Here is a 22,381-nt window from a genome sequence, read left to right as displayed (position 1 = left end):
CCAACTTAATATCATCGCACCCTCTGCCTCGCCCACTGTCAATCCACACGTAAACAAAGAGAGAGAGAGCAGGACAGACAGGCCTAGTTTGGCCTCACAATTCCTGAAGACCAAAGGGGATGCTTCTGGACTTTTTTAAAATTATTTTTGTATAGAAACATGCACTACACAGACGTCTTTTACCATTGTCATGTATCTCGTGCCACTTTTAAAAGATGCAGTGTCAAGTTACAACTCTGAAAAGGAGATGCAATTATCTGTCATTCAGCTGCTGCTTCTTGCTGTTTTGAAAACAATCTGTGCTATTTTTAATTGTTGGTGTATGAAAACATGCTCTAGATCAGGGCTACTCAACTTCAGAAAGGTAAGGGGCCACAAAGCTGGATCCCTGTACCCTTGAGGACCGCACTCTTAGGGCGCTTTCACACCTAGTTCGTTTGAGCACTCCAAGCACTCTCAGAGCGGTACAACATGTAAATGTGAACAACCCATATGGTCTCAGACCCTCCTAAAAGGACCCAAAAGCAAACTGTACTCAGACCACATCAGGAGGTGGTCTGAGTACAGATAATTATTGGGTCCTTTTGTGGTTCGATTGATTTGTTAGATGTGAAAGCGAAGAGGTACCAGTCTGCTTTGCATTTTATGACATAAGTAACTCGTGGCTTGCTATACATACAGTTGAAGTCAGAAGTTTACATACACCTTAGCCAAATATATTTAAAGTCTTTTTTTTTTTTCACAATTCCTGACATTTAATCATAGAAAACATTACCTGTCTTAGGTTTTTTTTAAGAATGTGAAATGTCAGAATAATAGTAGAGAGAATTATTTATTTCAGCTTTTATTTCATTCATCACATTCTTAGTGGGTCAGAAGTTTACATACACTTTGGTAGCATTGTCTTTAAATTGTTTAACTTGGGTCAAATATTTTGGATAGCCTTCCACAAGCTTCTCACAATAAGTTGCTGGAATATTGGCTCATTCCTCCAGCCAGAAGGAGGATTTGTGTAACTGAATCAGGTTTTTAGGCCTCCTTGCTCGCACACGCTTTTTCAGTTCTGCCCACAAATTTTCTAACGGATTTAGGTCAGGGCTTTGTGATGGCCAATCCAATACCTTGACTTTGTTGTCCTTAAGCCATTTTGCCACAACTTTGGAGCTATGCTTGGATTCATTGTCCATTTGGAAGACCCATTTGCGACCAAGATTTAATTTTTTGGCTGATGTCTTGAGATGTTGCTTCAATATATCCACATAATTTTCCTTCCTCATGATGCCATCTATTTTGTGAAGTGCACCAGTCCCTCCTGCAGCAAAGCACCCCAACATCATGATGCTGCCACCCCTATGCTTCACGGTTGGGATGGTGCTCTTCGGCTTGCAAGCCTCACCCTTTTTCCTCCAAACATAATGATGGTCATTATGGCCAAACAGTTAAATTTTTGTTTCATCAGACCAGAGGACATTTCTCCAAAAAAAGATCTTTGTCTCCATGTTCACTTGCAAACTGTAGTCTGGCTTTTTTATGGTAGTTTTGGAGCAGTGGCTTCTTCCTTACTGAGCAGCCTTTCAGGTTATGTCGATATAGGACTCGTTTTACTGTGGATAGATACTTGTCTACCTGTTTCCTCCAGCATCTTCAAAAGGTCCTTTGCTGTTGTTCTGGGATTGATTCGCACTTTTCGCACCAAACTGCGTTCATCTCTAGGAGACAGACTGCATCTCCTTCCTGAGCGGTATGATGGCTGCATGGTCCCATGGTGTTTATACTTGAGTACTATTGATTGTACAGATGAATGTGGTACTTTCAGGCATTTGGAAACTGCTCCCAAGGATGAACCAGACTTGTGGAGGTCCACAATTTTTTTCTTTTGATTTTCCCATGATGTCAAGCAAAGAGCCACGGAATTTGAAGGTAGGACTTAAAATACATCCACAGGTACACCTCCAATTCAGTACACCTCCTATCAGAAGCTAATTGGCTAATTGTCTAAAGGCTTGACATAATTTTCTGGAATTTTCCAAGCTGCTTAAAGGCACAGTTAACTTAGTGTATGTAAACTTCTGACCCACTGGAATTGTGATATAATCAATTAAAAGTGAAACAATCTGTCTGTAAACAATTGTTGGAAAAATTACTCATGTCATGCACAAATAGATGTCCTAAACGACTTGCCAAAACTGTAGTTTGCTAATATTAAATCTGTGGAGTGGTTAAAAAATTAGTTTCAATGACTTCAACCTAAGTGTATGTAAACTTCTGACTTCAACTGTAACTGCATTACATAATTCATATTCCAGTCACAATTTACTGTCCACATATGGGAATTTTAAGCGAATATAGATATACCATGATTACCATGACGTGTTTTTGTGTCTCATGTTCCATTCTTGTTGTATTATTTGAGCACCTTCAAACCGGCTTCTCCGGCATGGGAGACGGGTGCGCTAACAAGGAGGCTAAAGGCTACAGCTTCTAATGTCAGTCACTAGTGCGCCTCTTGAGGCCAGGGGAGTGAGGTTTTCACACACTGCACAGCACGTAATAGCTGGCTACCTTTACACTTTGGCCAAAACAGAGCTTTTCAGACAAAGGGCCAGAGATAGGGTGGAAAATATAACATATTACTAAATTATGACTGTTTTGGTGCAAAAAATACCTTACTAACATTATCAGAGGACCTCAGGAAAAATAATAAACTATAAAAAATAATATGTCATATCCCCTTTAAGAAACCAGCCTGGCATAGTAACACTGGCTCAACCAAGTGTTAGTTGATGCTAGTGGAGCAGAAATTGTACAGTTCACCTTTAACTTTTGTAACATTTTCCTACAAACTGAATTTGTTTTCAATCTTGAGTGGAATTTTTAGAAAATTTCAGCAGAGCAGAACTTCCACATGTCTCTTGAATGTGTCATATAATTGTTGCTTTATTTGAGACATCTCTCCATGTGACAGACCTGAGCTCATATTTTAAAATACGACACACAAAGACTCTCTTGAGAATCAAAGAACAATGCAGAAACTTGCATATCTAAAGTGCTGAAACAGGCACCCGTGACCACAGCACATTTTCTCATCTTCCTTGTTCCTGATAAGTGACAAAATGGAACACATAGTTCTCTGCAGTGCATCCTGATCTGCCACAGTGTGCTGATTGTTTACAATTGCAAGAGTCCATCAGTTTAATCTTCCATTGACCCTACAGCTGTTTGTTTCTTCTTCGTGTGTACCCATCAGGCCTGTGATGACAGCCAGACCTGAGGAGAAAACAATAAATTTATAATTAAGAAGAAAAGCAACAAAATAATTTTTCTGCTTGCTCAAAGCTTTAGCTGTGAAAAATACCGTGGTATAGAGGATGGAGTTTCCCATGATATGCAAAACCATATGAGCAGATAAAGCATTTATCAAGCAGTACCGCGTCATGCATATTCTAATACAATCATTTTTTAGACATGGTAATTTTTTTCAATTTGTTTTTTAATGTACCTTATACCTAGGTATACCTAGGTATTCTTTGAAATACTTTGGTCTACCATGTAAATACCATGGTATATGAATATGGTAACCATTCAGTACCATGGTATTACCAGCTAATGCCATCAGTGTACCATGGTACTACGGCAGCATTTTTTTAAAATGAGGTGCACCAATTCTGCCAAAAGAATTTCCCTTTTACACAGATTTGGTTTCCCCAGGAAAACTACTTCTCCCTTTTAATCAAGAGCAGAGATCAACATCTGATAGAAAGGTATGCAGTGTTGCCAATTGCTATGTCACCATTCAGGCTGGGGCAGATTTTAGAGGTTAAACAATAAATTTGTGTGACTCATGATTCGAAGAAGGTTTTAAAAAATACCAAGACTCACGTCGGCGAATTGTGATTGGCCAGATGATGATGGTACAGAGACAGAGAGCTGCAAAACCCGCCACGCCCCCAGTAACAATCACCATGACATTGTGGTAGAACCACATGCAATCGGATTCCTGTGTACTGTGCAAAATATAGAGCAAAATAATGATGTCTGTCAGAGGCAGTACAAGAATATGTAGAAATCAGACAAGACACACTCCCTCTTTGTTTAAGACTTGGAATGTGTAATACTGCAACATACACATTATTACAATCACAGCACAACTACTTAAGTCACTATGCACACTGGAGAAGCACATATTTGGAAACAAGGAAGGCTTTTAAAAGTTCTACATTCCAGGCCACTATGGTCAAGAGCTCTGTCTTGCTGGTTGTAAAAGTGCTGGATTCAACTCACTGACAGGGGTATAAGGCCTGTATTATCATCACTGCAAGTCCATTGGCCACCTTATCTGTGAAGCTCATTGCACCGTAAACAAAGGCACCACTTTGCTGTAAAAAAAATTATGTAATTAATTAACATTTTCCCATTAGCCATCAATGCTATTGAAAACTAGAGTTACTATCTATCATATTGTTGATTCCAAATAGTTTTTATATATACAGCCGCACAGTTGTATTTCCAACTGTATAGGCCACCTTAATGAAAAAAACAACAAAAAAAAAACAAATTACTATTACTAAATTACTAAAACTATTACTTTTATTGCTTTAATACTATTTAAAAACACTTTCTGTGGGAGTCTTCTAGAAAGATTCATTGGCCATTTGTTTACAGTGTTTTTTTTTTGTTTGTTTTTTATCTATGAATTTAGATACATTGGCAAGAAAAAGTATGTGAGTGCTTTGGAATTAGCTGGTTTTCTGCTTTAATTGGTCATAAAATGTGATCTCATCTTTACCCAGGTCACAAGTATAGATAACCACAATTTGCTTAAGCTAACAACACACAAACAATTATAATCTTTCATGTCTTTATCGAACATATTCCATTAAACATTCACAGTACTGTGGAAAAAGTAAGTGAACCCTTTGATTTAAGAATTGGTCAATCCTTCTTTGGCAGCAATAACCTCAACCAAGCGTTTCCGGTAGCTGCGGATTAGACCGGCACAATGTTCAGAAGGAATTTTGGACCATTCTTCCTTACAGAACTGCTTCAGCTCAGCCATATTCTTAGAATTTCTTATGTGAATGGCTCTCTTGAGGTCATTCCACAGCATCTCTATTGGGTTAAGGTCTGGGCTCTGACTAGGCCCCTCCAAAAGGTAGATTTTCTTTTTTTGAAGACATTCTGTTGTGGATTTACTTTATGTTTAGGGTCATTGTCCTGCTGCATTTCCCAACCTCTACTGTGCTTCAGCTGGCACACAGCCACCCGGGCATTATCCTGTAGAATATCTTGATAAATTGGGAATTAATTTCCTCGATGATTGCAAGCAAAGCAGCCACGAATCATGATGCTCCCTCCACCAAACTTCACTGTTGGGATGATGTTTTCATGTTGGAATGCGGTGCCCTTTTTACACCATATGTAGTGCTGCGTGTTCTTCCCAAGCAATTTATTCCAGTTGCGTTGTGGAGTGTCAAGGTGGTCTTTGGCAAACTTCAAGTGCGCAGCAATGTTTTTGTTGGAAAAGAGCAGCTTCCTTTGTGGTGTCCTGCCATGGACACCATGCCTGTTTAATGTTTTCCATATAGTAGACTCATGAACAGAGATGTTAACCAGTTCAAATTATTCATTTAAGTCTTTAGCTGCCACTCTAGGGTTCTTTTTTTACCTCACTGAACATTCTGCGGCGTGCCCTTTGAGTCATCTTTGCTGGACAGCCACTTCAAGGGAGAGTAGCCACAGTACTAAATCGTCTCCATTTATAGACAATTTGTCTAATTGAGGACAGATGAATATCTAAGCTCTTCGAGATAACTTTATAACCCTTTCCAGCTTTATGCAAAGCAACAATTCTTGATCATAGGCCTTCTGAGATCTCTTTTTTGCGAGGCATGATCCACGTTAGCAGATGCTTCTTGTGAACAGCAAACTCAAAATGTTTGAGTGCTTTTTTTTTTTTTTTTTTTTTTTTTAAGTAAAAGTAGCTCTAACCCACAACTCCAATCTCGTTTCATTCGTTGGATGCCAGGTTTTCCAACTCCTGATTAGCTTTTGTTGATGTTTTAGACTTCACATACTTAGGGGTTCATATACTTTTTCCACAGCACTGTGAATTTTTAATGGGATGTGTTCAATAAAGACATAAAATATTATAATTGTTTGCATGTCGTTAGTTTAAGCACATTGTGTTTGTCTATACTTGTGACTTTGATGAAGATGAGATCACATTTTATGACCAATTAATGCAGAAACTTGCCACTGTAAATGATATCAAGGCATACCGTTTGATCTCCAATGAGATTGGCAGTCATGGATAGTGACATAACCAGAATGACAGCAGATCCAGCACCCAGCAGCACGGCAGCTCCGTAAACCCGTGTGCCCATGTTCATATCCAGTAACACCCAGTAGGAAAATGCCATGATTGGCACAAGGCCAGCAAAATAGGTCATCTGTAAAGGCAGAAATTACATACAATGCACTTCGATCCATAGTGTATTGAACCAGTGAGAGAATTAGTGAAACACTCACAGAGGTGCCGATCTGTTTACTGACAGGCTTCATAACCAGAGAAGACACAAACCCACAGACATACATGACCAGGGGAATAGTTGCGATGTAGTTCTGAAAAGAAGTATTTTATTATTTAATATTTTAAACTTATTATTCCGCATTCCTTACAATGAAAGTGAATGGGGACCAGGGACCGTTAAGCTCCAAAAAGAACAAAACTAAAAGCATTATAAAAGTAGTGCATACGACTTATGCGCCATATCAGGGCTGGCCCGTCCTACAGGCGACATAGGTGGGCGCCTAGGGCCACAGCATGCCTGGGGGGCCCCACGAGAAACTTGTGGCTCTAAGTATTATTTACCTCATGTATTTGTATCGATCAACGTGAATGGACCTCATCATTTAAAATCCAAATCCCAACGATGGTGATAACAAAAACAACATATTAAGAATAAGATGAGCTCTGAATAACCACCAAATGACAAATAACTGAAATTTACAACATTTACAATAACAGCAGTCTATACAAATCCGGCAAACAGTAAAGCTATAAACAGTACACAGTAAACTGCATAATTTGTACCGCAATGCATTACTGGGAACTCATGTGCTTCTTATCACAGTATTATTAGACACAGATCACACATTTTCCTGAATAATGCTCATTCCTGACAGAAGCACACACAAAAAAAAAAAAAAAAACATAAAAAAATACTACTTTGTGGCTATTTTGAGTCTTGTTTAAAGGATGGCAGAAACAGCGTTTGTCAAATCATATGGCTTGTCATGTTTTGTCACAAATAATCTGCGGATGGAATTCAGACTCAAACAGAGTGAAAATATGAACAATTAATCTGCAAAATACGCAACATTTTCTAACAGCAAAGATCTGGCTCTAAGAAGTATGTTTATACTTTGCATTTATTAATATTTTTATATCTATTTTTTTGAGGTGTTGTGTTTATAGGTCCTATTTAAAATATGTAATTTTATTTATAATTTTTGTTTTCCCACATTACTGTAGCTACCTGATTTTCACTGTTTTATTTATTTTTGCACATATTCTGACCAACTTTTGTTTTTATTGATTTATTGCACTAAATAAACATTTACGCATAGTTATGTGGGTAGTTGACATAAAAATGAAAAGCACTATCAGCAGTGTCCTCCTGTATGTCTTCATCTAAAATTATTTTAAACAGCATTTTCTTATTTTTTTATACTGTAATGGGTAACACTTTACAATATGGTTGTATTTGTTAAAATTAGCTAACTACATTAGCTAACATAAACTAACAATGAACAATACTTTTACAGCATTTACTAATCTTGGTTCATGTTAATTTTAACATACACTGATCAGCCACAACATTCAACCCACCAACCAAATATTGTGTACGTCCACCTCGTGCCGCCAAAACAGCGCCAACCCACATCTCAGAATAGCATTCTATGACTTTGTCAGTTATAACCAGTCTGGCCCTTCTCTGTTGACCTCTCTCATCAACAAGGTGTTTCCATCTGCAGAACTGCCGCTCACTAGATGTTTTTTTTATTTTGGCACCATTCGGAGTAAATTCTAGAGACTTTTGTGTGTGAAATCCCGGGAGATCAGCAGTTACAGAAATGCTCAAACCAGCCCGTCTGACACCAACGATCATCCATGCGATTATCTAATCAGCCAATCGTGTGGCTGCAGTGCATAAAATCATGCAGATACAGGTCAGGAGCTTCAATTAATGTTCACATCAACCATCAGAATGGGGAAAAAATGTATCTCAGTGATTTGGACCGTGGCATGATTGTTGGTACCAGATGGGCTGGTTTGAGTATTTCTGTATCTGCTGATCTCCTGGGATTCTCACACACAACAGTTTCTAGAATTTACTCCGAATGGTGCCAAAACAAAACAAAAAAAAAAACATCCAGCGAGCGGCATTTCTGTGGACAGAAATGCCTTGTTGATGAGAGAGACAACAGAGAATGGCCAGACTGGTTCGAACTGACAAAGTCTACGGTAACTCAGATAACCACTCTGTACAATTGTGGTGAGAAGAATAGCATCTCAGAATGCTATTCTGAGATGCGGGTTGGCGCTGTTTTGGCAGCACGAGGGGACCTACACAATATTAGGCAAGTGGTTTTAATGTTGTGGCTGATCAGTGTATACTAATACATTTTTAACATTGAAAGTTGTATATGTTAACATTACTCAATACAATATGAACAAACAATGAATTGTATCTTTTAAAATTAACAATCAAAGATGAATAAATGCTGTAAAGTTATATTGTTCATTGTTAGTTCATAATACCTAATGCATTTACAAATGTTAATAAATAGAACCTTAAAGTGTTACCCTGTAATTATTATACTTGCAGTTTTCATGACCTCATATTAATTGAGACACTAGTTTATTTGTACTTCTAGAAAAAATTGGAAAGGTGATTAAAATGGTGAAAATCTTAATTAATAAATAGTGAAGAGATGTTGACTTGTCACAGCACCTAAAATACATACTTTCCTTTTTTATTTTATTTCAAATTATGCAATTTATTTCATGTACATTTTAACCTAACATCTTCATGTTACGAAAAAAAAGTTCTTGGACATGTTATTTTTCATCTACCGAGTTATAGAATGCTTATTTTTTTTTAGTGCTTTCTCTTTATATATAAAAAAATCCACTCATCAAGTTTGCAGTGGTTCTATGGATGTTTTAAAGTTATGACAATATTCAAATCAGTGGTGCCCATTTTCATGATTTTACCTGGGGCCCCACAAACCCACAGCCCGGACCTCAGCATATTCCAGGCCTTCTTATTTAAGTCATTATACTCACTAAAAATGTTGCCTTTAAAATCTTGTATGGAAAAGAGAAGTTTTGATATAGTACTGTAAATAACTTATTTTGTGTTCCACGGAAGAAAGTCATACAAGTTTAGAAAGACATGAGGGTGAGTAAAAGATGTATTTAAATTTTTGGGTGAACTATCCCTTGAAATCTGCAGTGTAGTCTTGTCAATATGAAATGCTGCCTTTAGGGCACACAGAAACCACTGATTAAACTCAAACATGGTTATGGTTACCTAGCAACCCTTCTACCTGCTAAGGCATAGAATAGTTTAAAATGAAGAATGATTAAAATGACAAAAATTAGCATAGATGTGCTGGGAAGTGTGATCTTCCATACCTTTGGCAGTGATAAGGATTTTGTCAAATACATTGGGATGTAAGCTTGGGACAAATTTACAATCAGTCTAGTGCACATATATAGTACGGCAACCTGAAGAGAGGGGAAAAAAATTAAATCACTCTATAATTATAAGTTTTGTTATATAGCACTTGTTTACTAACTTTATGACTAATTAGCAATGAAATAGTAAATTGTGTATTACTTTATTAGATGGTCATTTCAATAGTTGTCCTCAATAAAGTAGTCTAAAAGGGTAGCAGTGTTGTCTGTGTGTTATTCATTGTAAAATTCCAAAAAAGTGAGACATCCTCATGAGATCACCTGATAGAAGGCAGGCTCCACAAGCCAGTGTTTCCACTGGAGCACAACGCCGGAGTTCGGGGAAGAGCGAGGAATTAGAGGCTGATACTCCCCTGCATCTGGTTCACTCACATGAGGCTGGACTCTCTCTTTTGTTCCCAGGTGAAAAATGATGGAGAAAACAGTACCGATGCTCCACACAATCAGGGCCAGATACTATGATATCAAGAACAGAGCAGACAAAGAGATACTAAGAACAAACTAAAATATACAGTATACTAAGTTTAACTTCTTATCTTGTATGTATTAATCAATGCTTTTCAGCTCACTCTGAATGTGGGAACATCGACCCAGCCCAGATTCTGAGAGATAGATGGATCATCCATCTGTTGTGACTGAAATTGAAACAACAGCCACGCCACAGCATATACAGTGATATTGGCCATCACTGTAAAAGCATATCTTTATAGAAAAGAGGAAAGCAACCAAGCTTAGCTACACTCACACACACACACACACGCACACACACACAAACAGTGGTGTTGACTTTATTTTAGTACCATATCTTGGTCTACATTGATTATTTCTGTTGCAGGAGGTAGTGATACCTGTATGATGTAAGTTCAACTCTGGCATGCTCACATGTGACCAGCTCAGGAATAAGCGACAAGTGGGATATCTGGGTGGCAGCCCAGCCAAACTGGAAGATGATGATAAATGGGATGACATAAATGAGCCCTGCCATCTGTGGGGTGTCCTCATCACATCCAATACAGGGGTTAAATATGAAGAGGAAGGAGGCGAAAACACTTAATGTTCCTGTAGGAAAATGGATAGTAAATGGAGCTAAATCCCTATCTTGGACTCTTGCTCCATTGCCTCCATTATTTCATTATAAAAAAATAAATAAAAATAAATAGTTCCATCTAAATTATGATTCGATAACTTTTGCAACTGGCTGCTATATTATGGTTAGTACAGCACTTTGGTTCAACTTTTGTTGTTTTCAAACGTGCTTTATAAATAAAGTTGACTTGATTGCTTATTCTTTATGATTATTAAACATGCAGTTTATAAGGTCATTCTATTTAGAAAATTACATGGAATAGCCTATTTGTTCTTAAAATAAAATATCATCATCACACTGCAGGACAATTTAAAATGAACCACTGAAGGCAAAAAGGTTATTAAAATGGTGAACACCATAACAGAAATGGTGACCAGTTACAGCAGCTAAAATAGCATATATTCTTTCATATAAATTGTACCCTAAAGTCATAATGTTGATTAAAACAAAAATCCATGGATATATTATACAACGTCGAGTACCCATATACAGACACCTGTGGGCGCACATCAGTTGAATTCTATATTAATGCACAAGTTACTACGTTGTTTCGCAGCCACAAACAACATAATGATATAATTCACTATAAAGCAAGGTCTCTGCAAGCATATTACTTTTTTTTTTACAACACTAGCTCAATGAAACTTGAAGCAGGTGCGGCCCTTGATTCATATTTAAACCAACCCGAAAAAATAGACCAGAGTTTCCTCGTCAGCTGTAGTCAGGAAACTGTCACAGTTCATTGATGGACAAAGCTCATTTGTCATGGTGTTACTCACCACCATCCACTCATAACGTTTTAATAATTTAAATACAGTTATACAGGGGATACTTAACACATACATTAATTTACTTATTACACTTGTTACATATTTCTTTATTTTATTTCAGATTTTTTTTTTTTTATTATTATTTTTTTTTACAGATTTTCGTGTTTTTGCGCAAAAAAAAAAAAAAAAAAAAATACAAATAAAAATAAAACCCTAGACGCAGCGCAACAGAACGCAGGGGTGTTGAGACGCGTTTTGAAGTTATTTTTAACCTGACAGGGCGTCTTAAAAGCGCAGAGCTACGGTCTAAGCCATCCGTCTTGCGTATGTTTACATAGAAACACAATTGAAATACCAGATTCAAACGAACGCGCAAAAAAAAAAAAAAAAAAAAATCATTGGTGTGTTCAAAGGTCCCCCAGCGGGGTAAAGTTAGTTTTAGATTAGATATTCAGTGGATATTCGCCTATGGTGTGTAAGGGACCGTCTAAAAATTCCACTGCGCTAAAACGTCGGTGGAGTCCAAGCGATCGTTCAATTGACTTGCACGTTGCACAAACACTGTGTATATATAATATATATATATATATATATATATATATATATATATATATATATATATATATATATATATATATAACACACCATTTGGCCGCATGCAAAACTCAGGATTTATAAATAAAGGACAAATAAACATTTGTACACATTTGTAAACATATGTCCATACCATCTCTACCTAAATCTACACCTATATATATATATATATATATATTTTTTTTTTTTTTTTTTACTAACACGTCAATTGAGAGAATGCTTGGACAACGCCGATGTTTTAGCAGCTGTGGATGAAATTTTCAGACGGTCCCTTACGTACGCTAGGCTACGAAAGCGCATCAGAGCATTTTCAGGCATAATTCTGCAGTTAAAACAGTTTCAATTTTACAGCAGTTTCGACTGAGTACAATGGTTTATAGCAACAGAGTATAGTTATATACTATTTAACTTAACTGTGCTAAATTATATCTTTGTATGATTGCAGCATCGAGAGAGGGCGGGTAAGATAAACCGATTATTCAACGAATATCGAATCTAAAACTAACTTTACCGCGCTACGGCAACATATTTCACACTCTCTTACCCACTAAATGCCAGGTTTTTCTTTTCCCATATGTCCCACATCCCGAAGTCCGATCGGATTCATAGCCGATGAGAGGCGTGCAGATCCCATCCGCGATCTGCCCCACCAGCAGCAGCGCACCTGCGTTAGTGTCCTGGAAACCGAGAACCGAGTGGTAGTACACCAGTAAATAGGTAAACCACATGGACGCGCAGAGGTCGTTGAAGAAGTGTCCCACGGCATACGTAAGTCTCCTACAGACGGGTAAAGTCACTGGCTGATCCGACATTGTGAGTGAAGGAAACAATCAGCGGCTCGTTGTTCAGGGTGACAGAGAGCTGCTTTGTCTACGGACTGATACTGAAACTTAAATCTTCTCACAGTAAGATTCACCAACAGACGTTTCTACAAAATATGCTAAATATTTAGCTTTTCCAACAAGCACAAGACTTTCTGGAGTTAACGTAGACAAAAGTGAAATCGTTTCTGTCAATAATTGTTTGCATCCAGCAGCCTCTGTTTTCGGTTTTAAATCTACAGGTCACACCCACGTTATTCTGGGGAAGGGGAAGTTTCATAATGATCATTTCCATAGACAGCAAATACACTCTTTGAGAAGTGGAAAAATAACAGGCCAGGGTATATAGCCTTGGCTTGTGTGCTTACAGTATTTGGCCACATACAATTTGTCTTTTTAATTGAAACCTCCTAACCTTCTTACAGAATTGTTTGTGCTCACACCCTTACAAATGTTTACCATGATAACAGTTTCTACCAAAATACAATAGTTACAGTTAGTGTCATTACAATAAATCCGTAAAAAAAAAAAAAGGCAACAAAATTCTTGCACTTTTTAAAGAAAACCTAATATTTGATTTTACAGTAACAATAAATGTAGTAACCATTGTACACTCTTGTAAAGGGAATTAACCTGTCAGACATCGCAAATATGTTTTAATTAATAGTTTTTTTTTTTCCTGAATTCTTCGTAACCATAGAGGGACAAATTTGAACAGACAGGTCTGTTCCCTCGTTTTGTTCCAAACCCGAACAATTTTCTTTCTTCTGTGGAACAGTAAAGATGTTAGGCAGAATGCTAGGGACTAACAGCCTCAGTTACCATTCACTTTCACTGTATTGACAAAAAGATGCAATGAAACTGCAGGGAGACTGAACCTATTAGCCCTTAACATTCAGCCTTACATCTCCTTTTGTGTTCCATAGAAGAAAGTCATACCAATTTGGAACGACATAAGGGCGAGTGAATGATGACAGATTTTTTTGTGTGTGTGTGTGTGTGTGTGTGAACTAACCCTTTAAAGGAATGTTCCATGTTCAGTGCAAGCTCAATCTACAGCATTTTTGGCAAAATGTTGAATGTTTAAGCAAAAAATCACGGTTACAGTAAGGCACTTACAATGGAAGTGAATGGGGCCAATCCATACACATTAATATACACACTGTTTCCAAAGTATAGCCACAACATATAAACATTTAATGTGTTAACATGATTTAAGTGTGCTAAAATCACTTATTAAACTTATCAGTGTAAAGTTACAGCCAATATTACGCAATATTATGTCACAAAGGCTGTTGATTGAGCTTAACCTGTATTGAACACAGAACATTCCTTTAAGCTGGCAAAAGGAAAATTGTGTGCACTGAGGACCAGTAACATGATCATCAGCATGTTATTAGACATTTCTTTTACAATGTTTAACAAAGTGTAGATATTCCAATAACAATATAATTATAGTAATTAACAGTTTATCAGCTATTACATTTCCATAATCCAAATTTGGAATCTATTAATACTGTATTAATACTGTATTTCTTTGTTTTTTTTACCCCTCACAAGCTCCAATGCACACAGTTTGGGTCTGAACATGATCTTGCAGTCACATGTCAAGTGGCAATTCAACAGTCACCTGGCCATTAGACACTCGACAAAGTAGTGATGAGATGTCTTATTTGGTGTTTAAAAGAGTAGGCTACAAATTAAACCTAGTAAACAGGACTTAGGTCACTACTGGGAATTGATGGGACTTTGATGTTGAAGACAAAATATGTAAATCAATGAGTCAGCACTTCATGGGTGGTAAGCACAAGCCTGCAGGTACACTATATTGCCAAAAGTATTCGCTCACCCATCCAAATAATTGAATTCAGGTGTTCCAATCACTTCCATGACCACAGGTGTATAAAATGAAGCACCTAGGCATGCAGACTGCTTCTACAAACATTTGTGAAAGAATGGGCCGCTCTCAGGAGCTCAGTGAATTCCAGCGTGGTACTGTGATAGGATGCCACCTGTGCAACAAGTCCAGTCGTGAAATTTCCTCGCTACTAAATATTCCACAGTCAACTGTCAGTGGTATTATAACAAAGTGGAAGTGATTGGGAATGACAGCAACTCAGCCACGAAGTGGTAGGCCACGTAAAATGACAGAGCGGGGTCAGCGGATGCTGAGGCGCATAGTGCGCAGAGGTTGCCAACTTTCTGCAGAGTCAATCGCTACAGACCTCTAAAGTTCATGTGGCCTTCAGATTAGCTCAAGAACAGTGCGTAGAGAGCTTCATGGAATGGGTTTCCATGGCCGAGCAGCTGCATCCAAGCCATACATCACCAAGTGCAATGCAAAGCGTCGGATGAAGTGGTGAAAAGCACGCCGCCACTGGACTCTAGAGCAGTGGAGACGTGTTCTCTGGAGTGACGAATCACGCTTCTCCATCTGGCAATCTGATGGACGAGTCTGGGTTTGGCGGTTGCCAGGAGAACGGTACTTGTCTGACTGCATTGTGCCAACTGTGAAGTTTGGTGGAGGAGGGATTATGGTGTGGGGTTGTTTTTCAGGAGCTGGGCTTGGCCCCTTAGTTCCAGTGAAACTGGAACACTGAATGCTTCAGCATACCAAGATATTTTGGACAATTCCATGCTCCCAACTTTGTGGGAACAGTTTGGGGATGGCCCCTTCCTGTTCCAACATGACTGCACACCGGTGCACAAAGCAAGGTCCATAAAGACATGGATGAGCGAGTTTGGTGTGGAAGAACTTGACTGGCCTGCACAGAGTCCTGACCTCAACCCGATAGAGCACCTTTGGGATGAATTTGAGCGAAGACTGTGAGCCAGGCCTTCTCGTCCAACATCAGTGTCTGACCTCACAAATGCGCTTTTGGAAGAATGGTCAAAAATTCCCATAAACACACTCCTAAACCTTGTGGAAAGCCTTCCCAGAAGAGTTGAAGCTGTTATAGCTGCAAAGGGTGGGCCGATGTCATATTAAACCCTATGGATTAAGAATGGGATGTCACTTAAGTTCATATGCGTCTAAAGGCAGGTGAGCGAATACTTTTGGCAATATAGTGTATGTACTTCAGAAGCAGGATTGATGTTTTGCCCTTCAAGGGGGAGTTACAGTTAGACAACATGCTTTACCAGTTTCAGAGGTAACACTACAATAAGGTTCCATTTGTTAACATTAGTTAATATGAACTAACAATGAACAATACTTTTACACAAGGTTGCGGGGGGGTGGGATCTACGCACAGAATTTTTTTATCTTGGTTAATGTTAAATCAAACATACAGTGGTACATTTTTTAAATCAAAAGTGAACAACTGTATTTTTATTATCTAGCATTAACAAATATTAATAATTAATAAAACTGTTAATTGTTAGTTCATTATACTTAATGCATTAACTTTTTAATGAATGGAACCTTACTGTAATGTGTTACCGTTTCAGATATCATGCTGGGTTGAAGACATCTCGGAGCATCATTCAAACTGCTAAAAAAAAATGAGGGCTCGTCACTTACTGCCCTGCATAAGTATGCAGAAATCAGTGTAAGTGGAGATTTTACAAAATCAAGCTCAATTCCATTCATTGTGAGGGAGAACAAGTAAGCAAAATGTGTAAAATTAGGCTGTTAGATTTTGACACTCAATTCTAAAGGTTGTACATATTTTAGACACATAATTGTCAAATTACATTGCAGTTGTGCCAAACATTCTGCTATGTATAGTTAAACTATAATGTGCACCAATGATCTGATTTGCACAAATTTGCCTGCAGATCCCATTGAGAATATCTTATACCTTTTGTTCAACATATAATTATTTGATTTAATAAAAACTGCTCATTTATAAGCCACCTGACTGATTTAGAACAGTGATATTTAGCCTGTAAAGGTTTAACTTGCGTGAAAAGAGCTGATTATTATACAATAAAAACCAGCCAAGGTTAGAGGTCATTTGGTGGAGCCGTACACACACCTGCAATAACAATTCACTTCCAAAATGAGTGATTGAAAACATGCACACTTCAAGAGCACAACCAAAGCAACCACTCACCACAAAATGTGATTACAGGACACTTGCTTAAATTTTAAACATTTTACTTGGAAAGGCACAAACTATGATTTCCTGGTAAATACATTTGATGTGAGAAATAAAACTGAAGTACATTTTTTCTTCTTTTCCTTAAACGGTCCTTGGACATATAAGAGCCCTGTGTGGGAATGCTCCCAAATCAGTTTTTATAGTTTGTAGTTTTTCTCGTCGGTTAATTTCAAGTCTACTGTGTTGTCTTCTTTTTTCCAAAAGTGCAATAACAACAGCGACAAGAGAATAATATCCATTTGTCTCTGTCCCCCACAGTACCTGAGTCCAGAAACTGTGCTACAGAGTCCACGTTGACAGAAAATAAAATATATGGAAGAATCTATATTAAAAAAAAAAGACAAAAAGAAAGCATATCCAGGACACTACAACTGCTTTACAACCCAGGGAATCCTCTGAAAACATATTAAAAAAACATTTGAAAAAAGAAATTTGAAAAACAAACGACTCCACAGTCTGGTTGAGATGAAATGTGTCCTGTTACTTTTGTCATTTTGTGGGTGTCATTCTGTCATTCCCAATGCAGAGTTGACTCCTGCTCTCCTGTTTGCCACAATAAGAACTATTTCTACGAAAAACTTAAATCATTCAGCCCATTGATGTTTCGTCCCCTGATCAATGGACAATGAACAATAAATGTTCTGCATGGAATCTAGAAAAAACCAACATTTTTTTTTTTTTTTTTTCACAACACTGAGGTCCGTATCATCATTACTGGATTACATGTTCATTCCATCTTTTTAAGAGTTTTTGTGTGATATTTTTTTTTACACATCTTATGTATCTTCCTTTATTCTCTTTTTTTGAAGAAACTAGAGTCTTTTGGACAGTCAACAACATTCCTTTGCACTCCATTAAGTGAAGCATCTATAAAAGAAAGTGTGATGAGGACAGAGAGAGAGAGAGAAAAAGACAGAGAGAGAGAACTGTGTATCTGCTTGCATTTCAAACTTAACAGTGACCAGAATGTTTCAAGTTGTTTTCAAAGAGCGCTCTTCACTTGTGCCTCTGGAGGGCTTTCCTCTTTCTCCGCTTAAAGAAACAACAGCACCTGCACAAAAATCAAAACCAAATGATTACATCTAGTGAAGACAACATTTAAATGCAGATGTCATGGATCATTGGAATTACACTGTATTAGAGAGCACTGAGGTGTAATGAGGTCAAAGCTGCCAAAGGTGGACACTATCCTTTAAATCAGTAAAGGAGTGGTTCTCCTTCCGCCTCCAGAACGTTACATTTTAGCAGAAAGAAAAGAAATTCCTTATAAAATTCAAATGAAATCTTATTTTTAAGTCATTTGTTTTAAAAAGCAATGACCAGTTGTGCAGCCCACCAATAACTTAATTTTAGTAGAAATACTGTAGAGAGCAATAGGAACTAAAAATAGGAATGCCTACTATGACCAAAAAATAAAGTCACTCTGTGACCTCCTGTGACCGAATGGCTGTCAATAGCTGCGTTTCCACTATCGAGCCAAATGAGGGCGTGCTAGTACATGCCAGGGCCAGTTGCGTTCTCACTGTCACTTCTGGGGCTTCACCGTGCCTCCTTGGGGCCAACTGTCAAGTGCCTTTGCCCCGGCGATTACCGTATTTTCCGGAAATAAAGTTGTACCTGACTATGTCACACTGGGTCAAAATCGCATTGTTGAGAGAGCAAAAACAGACAAGTCACATCTGTATATACACTATATTGCCAAAAGTATTCGCTCATCTGCCTTTAGACGCATATGAACTTAAGTGACATCCCATTCTTAATCCATAGGGTTTAATATGACGTCGGCCCACCCTTTGCAGCTATAACAGCTTCAACTCTTCTGGGAAGGCTTTCCACAAGGTTTAGGAGTGTGTTTATGGGAATTTTTGACCATTCTTCCAAAAGCGCATTTGTGAGGTCAGACACTGATATTGGACGAGAAGGCCTGGCTCGCAGTCTTCGCTCTAATTCATCCCAAAGGTGCTCTGTCGGGTTGAGGTCAGGACTCTGTGCAAGCCAGTCAAGTTCTTCCACACCAAACTCGCTCATCCATGTCTTTATGGACCTTGCTTTCTGCACTGGTGTGCAGTCATGTTGGAACAGGAAGGGGCCATCCCCAAACTGTTCCCACAAAGTTGGGAGCATGGAATTGTCCAAAATCTCTTGGTATGCTGAAGCATTCAGAGTTCCTTTCACTGGAACTAAGGGGCCAAGCCCAGCTCCTGAAAAACAACCCCACACCATAATCCCCCCCTCCACCAAACTTCACATTTGGCACAATGCAGTCAGACAAGTACCGTTCTCCTGGCAACCCCCAAACCCAGACTCGTCCATCAGATTGCCAGATGGAGAAGCATGATTCGTCACTCCAGAGAACGCGTCTCCACTGCTCTAGAGTCCAGTGGCGGCGTGCTTTACATCACTGCATCCGACACTTTGCATTGCACTTGGTGATGTATGGCTTGGATGCAGCTACTCGGCAATGGAAACCCATTCCATGAAGCTCTCTATGCACTGTTCTTGAGCTAATCTGAAGGCCACATGAACTTTGGAGGTCTGTAGCGATTGACTCTGCTGAAAGTTGGCGACCTCTGCGCGCTATGCGCCTCAGCATCCACTGACCCCGCTGTCATTTTACGTGGCCTACCACTTCGTGGCTGAGTTGCTGTCATTCCCAATCGCTTCCACTTTGTTATAATACCACTGACAGTTGACTGTGGAATATTTAGTAGCGAGGAAATTTCACGACTGGACTTGTTGCACAGGTGGCATCCTATCACAGTACCACGCTGGAATTCACTGAGCTCCTGAGAGCGGCCCATTCATTCACAAATGTTTGTAGAAGCAGTCTGCATGCCTAGGTGCTTCATTTTATACACCTGTGGCCATGGAAGTGATTGGAACACCTGAATTCAATTATTTGGATGGGTGAGCAAATACTTTTGGCAATATAGTGTAGGTCGCACTGACAGAGAATGTATGTGGCAGGCATTAGGACCCGGGAGCTGCCGCCAGACTTCCCTTCAGCCGTTCAGAAGAATGTCAGACATGCTCTGGGAAGAACTTACCTCAGCATTTACACATCGTATCATGTAGTATTTGGGATAATTTGCTTTAAGTAATCGTGTGTAACATTTCTTCATATGCTGTCTATGTTTCATGAAACAATGCGTCAAATAAGCCACATCTGTTGTAACTATGCTTTGCACAAATAAACAGCTTTTAGTCTGTGAGTAAAGTATATGCCTGTTGTATTTTATTTATTCATAAACGGTAGAGACGGGCTATCTATGGATACTTCTGATATTTGAAACCTTGTTTGTTATGCATTACCAGTTCGCTGACTGAATGTTTTTACTACTGTACGAATGTGATGAAATGTCATTTTATGGTTTGTCAGCGGTCTAGAGTTTGTTTCAACAATAATAATGACAGAATATTTAAACTGGTTGCATTAAGTACTTTTTAAAGGCAAAATACTCTGAATAGGCAACATTTAAATGCTACCTCCATCTCCATGACTGATTTTTACATCTGTTTTGGTGTGCGTGTTTGACCGGCTGACATCAGTTACGTATAAATTATGTATATACGTCGCTTTGGACTATAAGTCAAAGGACCTTTCAGATGATGAAAAAAACGCAACTTATATTGTGGAAAATACGGTACTCTTGGGCAAAACACGGCCAACTGGGCATTGAGACGGTGTCAATGTCAAAGGTGGAGTTTTGCTGAGCCAGGTCAGAGGTTTCAGCACCAAGATATTCATTTCCCAATTTTTCATATCTAGCTAGCTACCAGCTTACCTCAACAGATCAATGGAGAACAGAGAATCCTAAGTACTGGTCAGTAGATGAAATCAGGGCTCTTCTGAATATTTGGGCTGATAAAAATGTGCAATGTCAGATCAATGGCATCTGCCGAAACTAAGGCATGATTAAAAACTGTATATTGTCGCCAAACTTGCAAAATTGTTTATCCAGCACACAACGGTAGAGGTTCTGGAAAAATAAAAAGAATTGCAGGCACAGTACAAATCCATGTTTATTTGAGGGTTAGCTAGTTTCCAGAGTCTGATATCTCAGCTTGAGTTTTCCTCTTGCTTGTAAAACATTGGCACCGGGGTGGCCTATTAAGGGTGGGTTCTAGGGCAACGCTGCAGGGCTATTGGCCCGATGATGGAAATGCAAATCGAGTTTGGTCTTGCGGCTTGAGGACTGAGGCCATTGGCCCCGGCTGACCAGTTGATAGCCCTGGCTTGCACTGGACCGATGGTGGAAAAGCAGCTATGGAGAACAAGGCTTAAGAAAGGGATTTCATACTTACTTTGTGTCATCTGCCACCTCTACCTCAGCAGTTGCAGTAATGGGAGCATTGGAGTGTCCTGCGGTTGGGTCATCCGTGTTCAGCTCACCATTTGTGGAGCTCATGACCTGCACAGGACCACACAAAAAGAAACAATAAGACCAGAACCAAATCATTTACTCCAGTGTATGAATTCACACATGAGTCTTAAGAGCTCTGTAAAAGGAAATTTTTGAGAACATGAGATTTATATGGCTGCTATTCCATCAAATATACACAAATATAACAAATATCTGTTACAGGAAAATAAACCTAGGACAATGTTGCCAGCTACTAGGGCTGGGGAAATAATGTATTCTTTTACAAATCGCAATTCTTGAGCCAAATGATTTTAAAATAGTCTTCCTAATGAAAAATAAATTTTTATTTAATAAAAAAAATATGTTTATCTTAATGCTACAATGATAAATAGATAAACATAGGAAGTTATATTTGTGCAGAGTTCCACACTAACAGGTTTTCTCTCTGAGAAGTTTTGTCTCTTTAATTCTTTACGTTTAGTCCTTTAATGCACCGCTGTTACAGCCGTCAAGCACCGTTTGTTCACTGTCGGATGTTCAATCCTCTGCTGTGATCAATGTTCCTGTTATTATGCATAATACAAAAGTTTATTTGAGAGGTGTTGTGGAGAGTATTTGTCAGGAGTCATTCTGCAGAATCTGTCTGACACTGCTTTAATATATAGTTTAGCTGTAAAAAGTCTTATCAAACTGCTGGATGCCATAAACTACATGTCGCGCCCCCACAATATTCATAAACAGCCAGGATATTCATGCGCAGTGGCAGGTAATTTTGCAAATTTACCTACCACTGTCAACAAGAAATGCCGCTAGACACAAAGACGCATGCTAGAGGAATTACACATGATTATATTTTGAAGAACAGACAAAAGA

The 22,381-nt window shown here is 38.6% G+C and overlaps 2 protein-coding genes across 4 annotated transcripts in view; both read right to left on the bottom strand.

The window, feature by feature from the left end:
• Positions 1–728: 728 nt before the first annotated feature.
• LOC127415273 (major facilitator superfamily domain-containing protein 12-like) lies at positions 729–16,991 on the bottom strand. Its single transcript, XM_051653965.1, has 10 exons — positions 12,762–16,991; positions 10,615–10,825; positions 10,336–10,468; positions 10,028–10,222; positions 9,704–9,796; positions 6,529–6,621; positions 6,279–6,449; positions 4,282–4,376; positions 3,880–4,004; positions 729–3,267 (listed from the first exon to the last, which is right to left on the bottom strand). The coding sequence occupies exons 1-10, from the start codon at positions 13,027–13,029 to the stop codon at positions 3,188–3,190; spliced, it is 1,464 nt and encodes a 487-aa protein (XP_051509925.1). The 5' UTR covers positions 13,030–16,991; the 3' UTR covers positions 729–3,187.
• Positions 16,992–17,123: 132 nt separating this feature from the next.
• The window catches only part of LOC127415275 (casein kinase I-like), a 79,161-nt gene continuing 73,903 nt past the window's right edge, over positions 17,124–22,381 (bottom strand). For all 3 annotated transcript variants that reach the window (XM_051653968.1, XM_051653967.1, XM_051653969.1), the window contains 2 exons: positions 21,450–21,556; positions 17,124–18,195 (listed from right to left, as the gene is read on the bottom strand). In XM_051653968.1, coding sequence (XP_051509928.1) covers positions 18,141–18,195; positions 21,450–21,556 — 162 coding nt within the window. In that variant the 3' untranslated portion in view covers positions 17,124–18,140. The remainder of the gene's footprint in view (positions 18,196–21,449; positions 21,557–22,381) is intronic.

The sequence above is a fragment of the Myxocyprinus asiaticus genome, chromosome 24 (assembly GCF_019703515.2).
Source record: "Myxocyprinus asiaticus isolate MX2 ecotype Aquarium Trade chromosome 24, UBuf_Myxa_2, whole genome shotgun sequence".
Lineage (NCBI taxonomy): Eukaryota > Metazoa > Chordata > Actinopteri > Cypriniformes > Catostomidae > Myxocyprinus > Myxocyprinus asiaticus.
The sequence above is the reverse complement of the archived record's forward strand: the minus strand, read 5'-3'. Positions and strand labels throughout refer to the sequence as shown.

Excerpts from the sequence above, each read along its gene's own strand:
- LOC127415273 (XM_051653965.1), bottom strand. The coding sequence starts at position 13,029 with ATGTCGGATCAGCCAGTGACTTTACCCGTCTGTAGGAGACTTACGTAT. Across the intron at positions 9,797-10,027 it reads TGGAGCCTGCCTTCTATCAG|GTTGCCGTACTATATATGTG; the intron begins GTGATCTCATGA and ends CCCTCTCTTCAG. Across the intron at positions 6,450-6,528 it reads GTAAACAGATCGGCACCTCT|ATGACCTATTTTGCTGGCCT; the intron begins GTGAGTGTTTCA and ends CTGCCTTTACAG.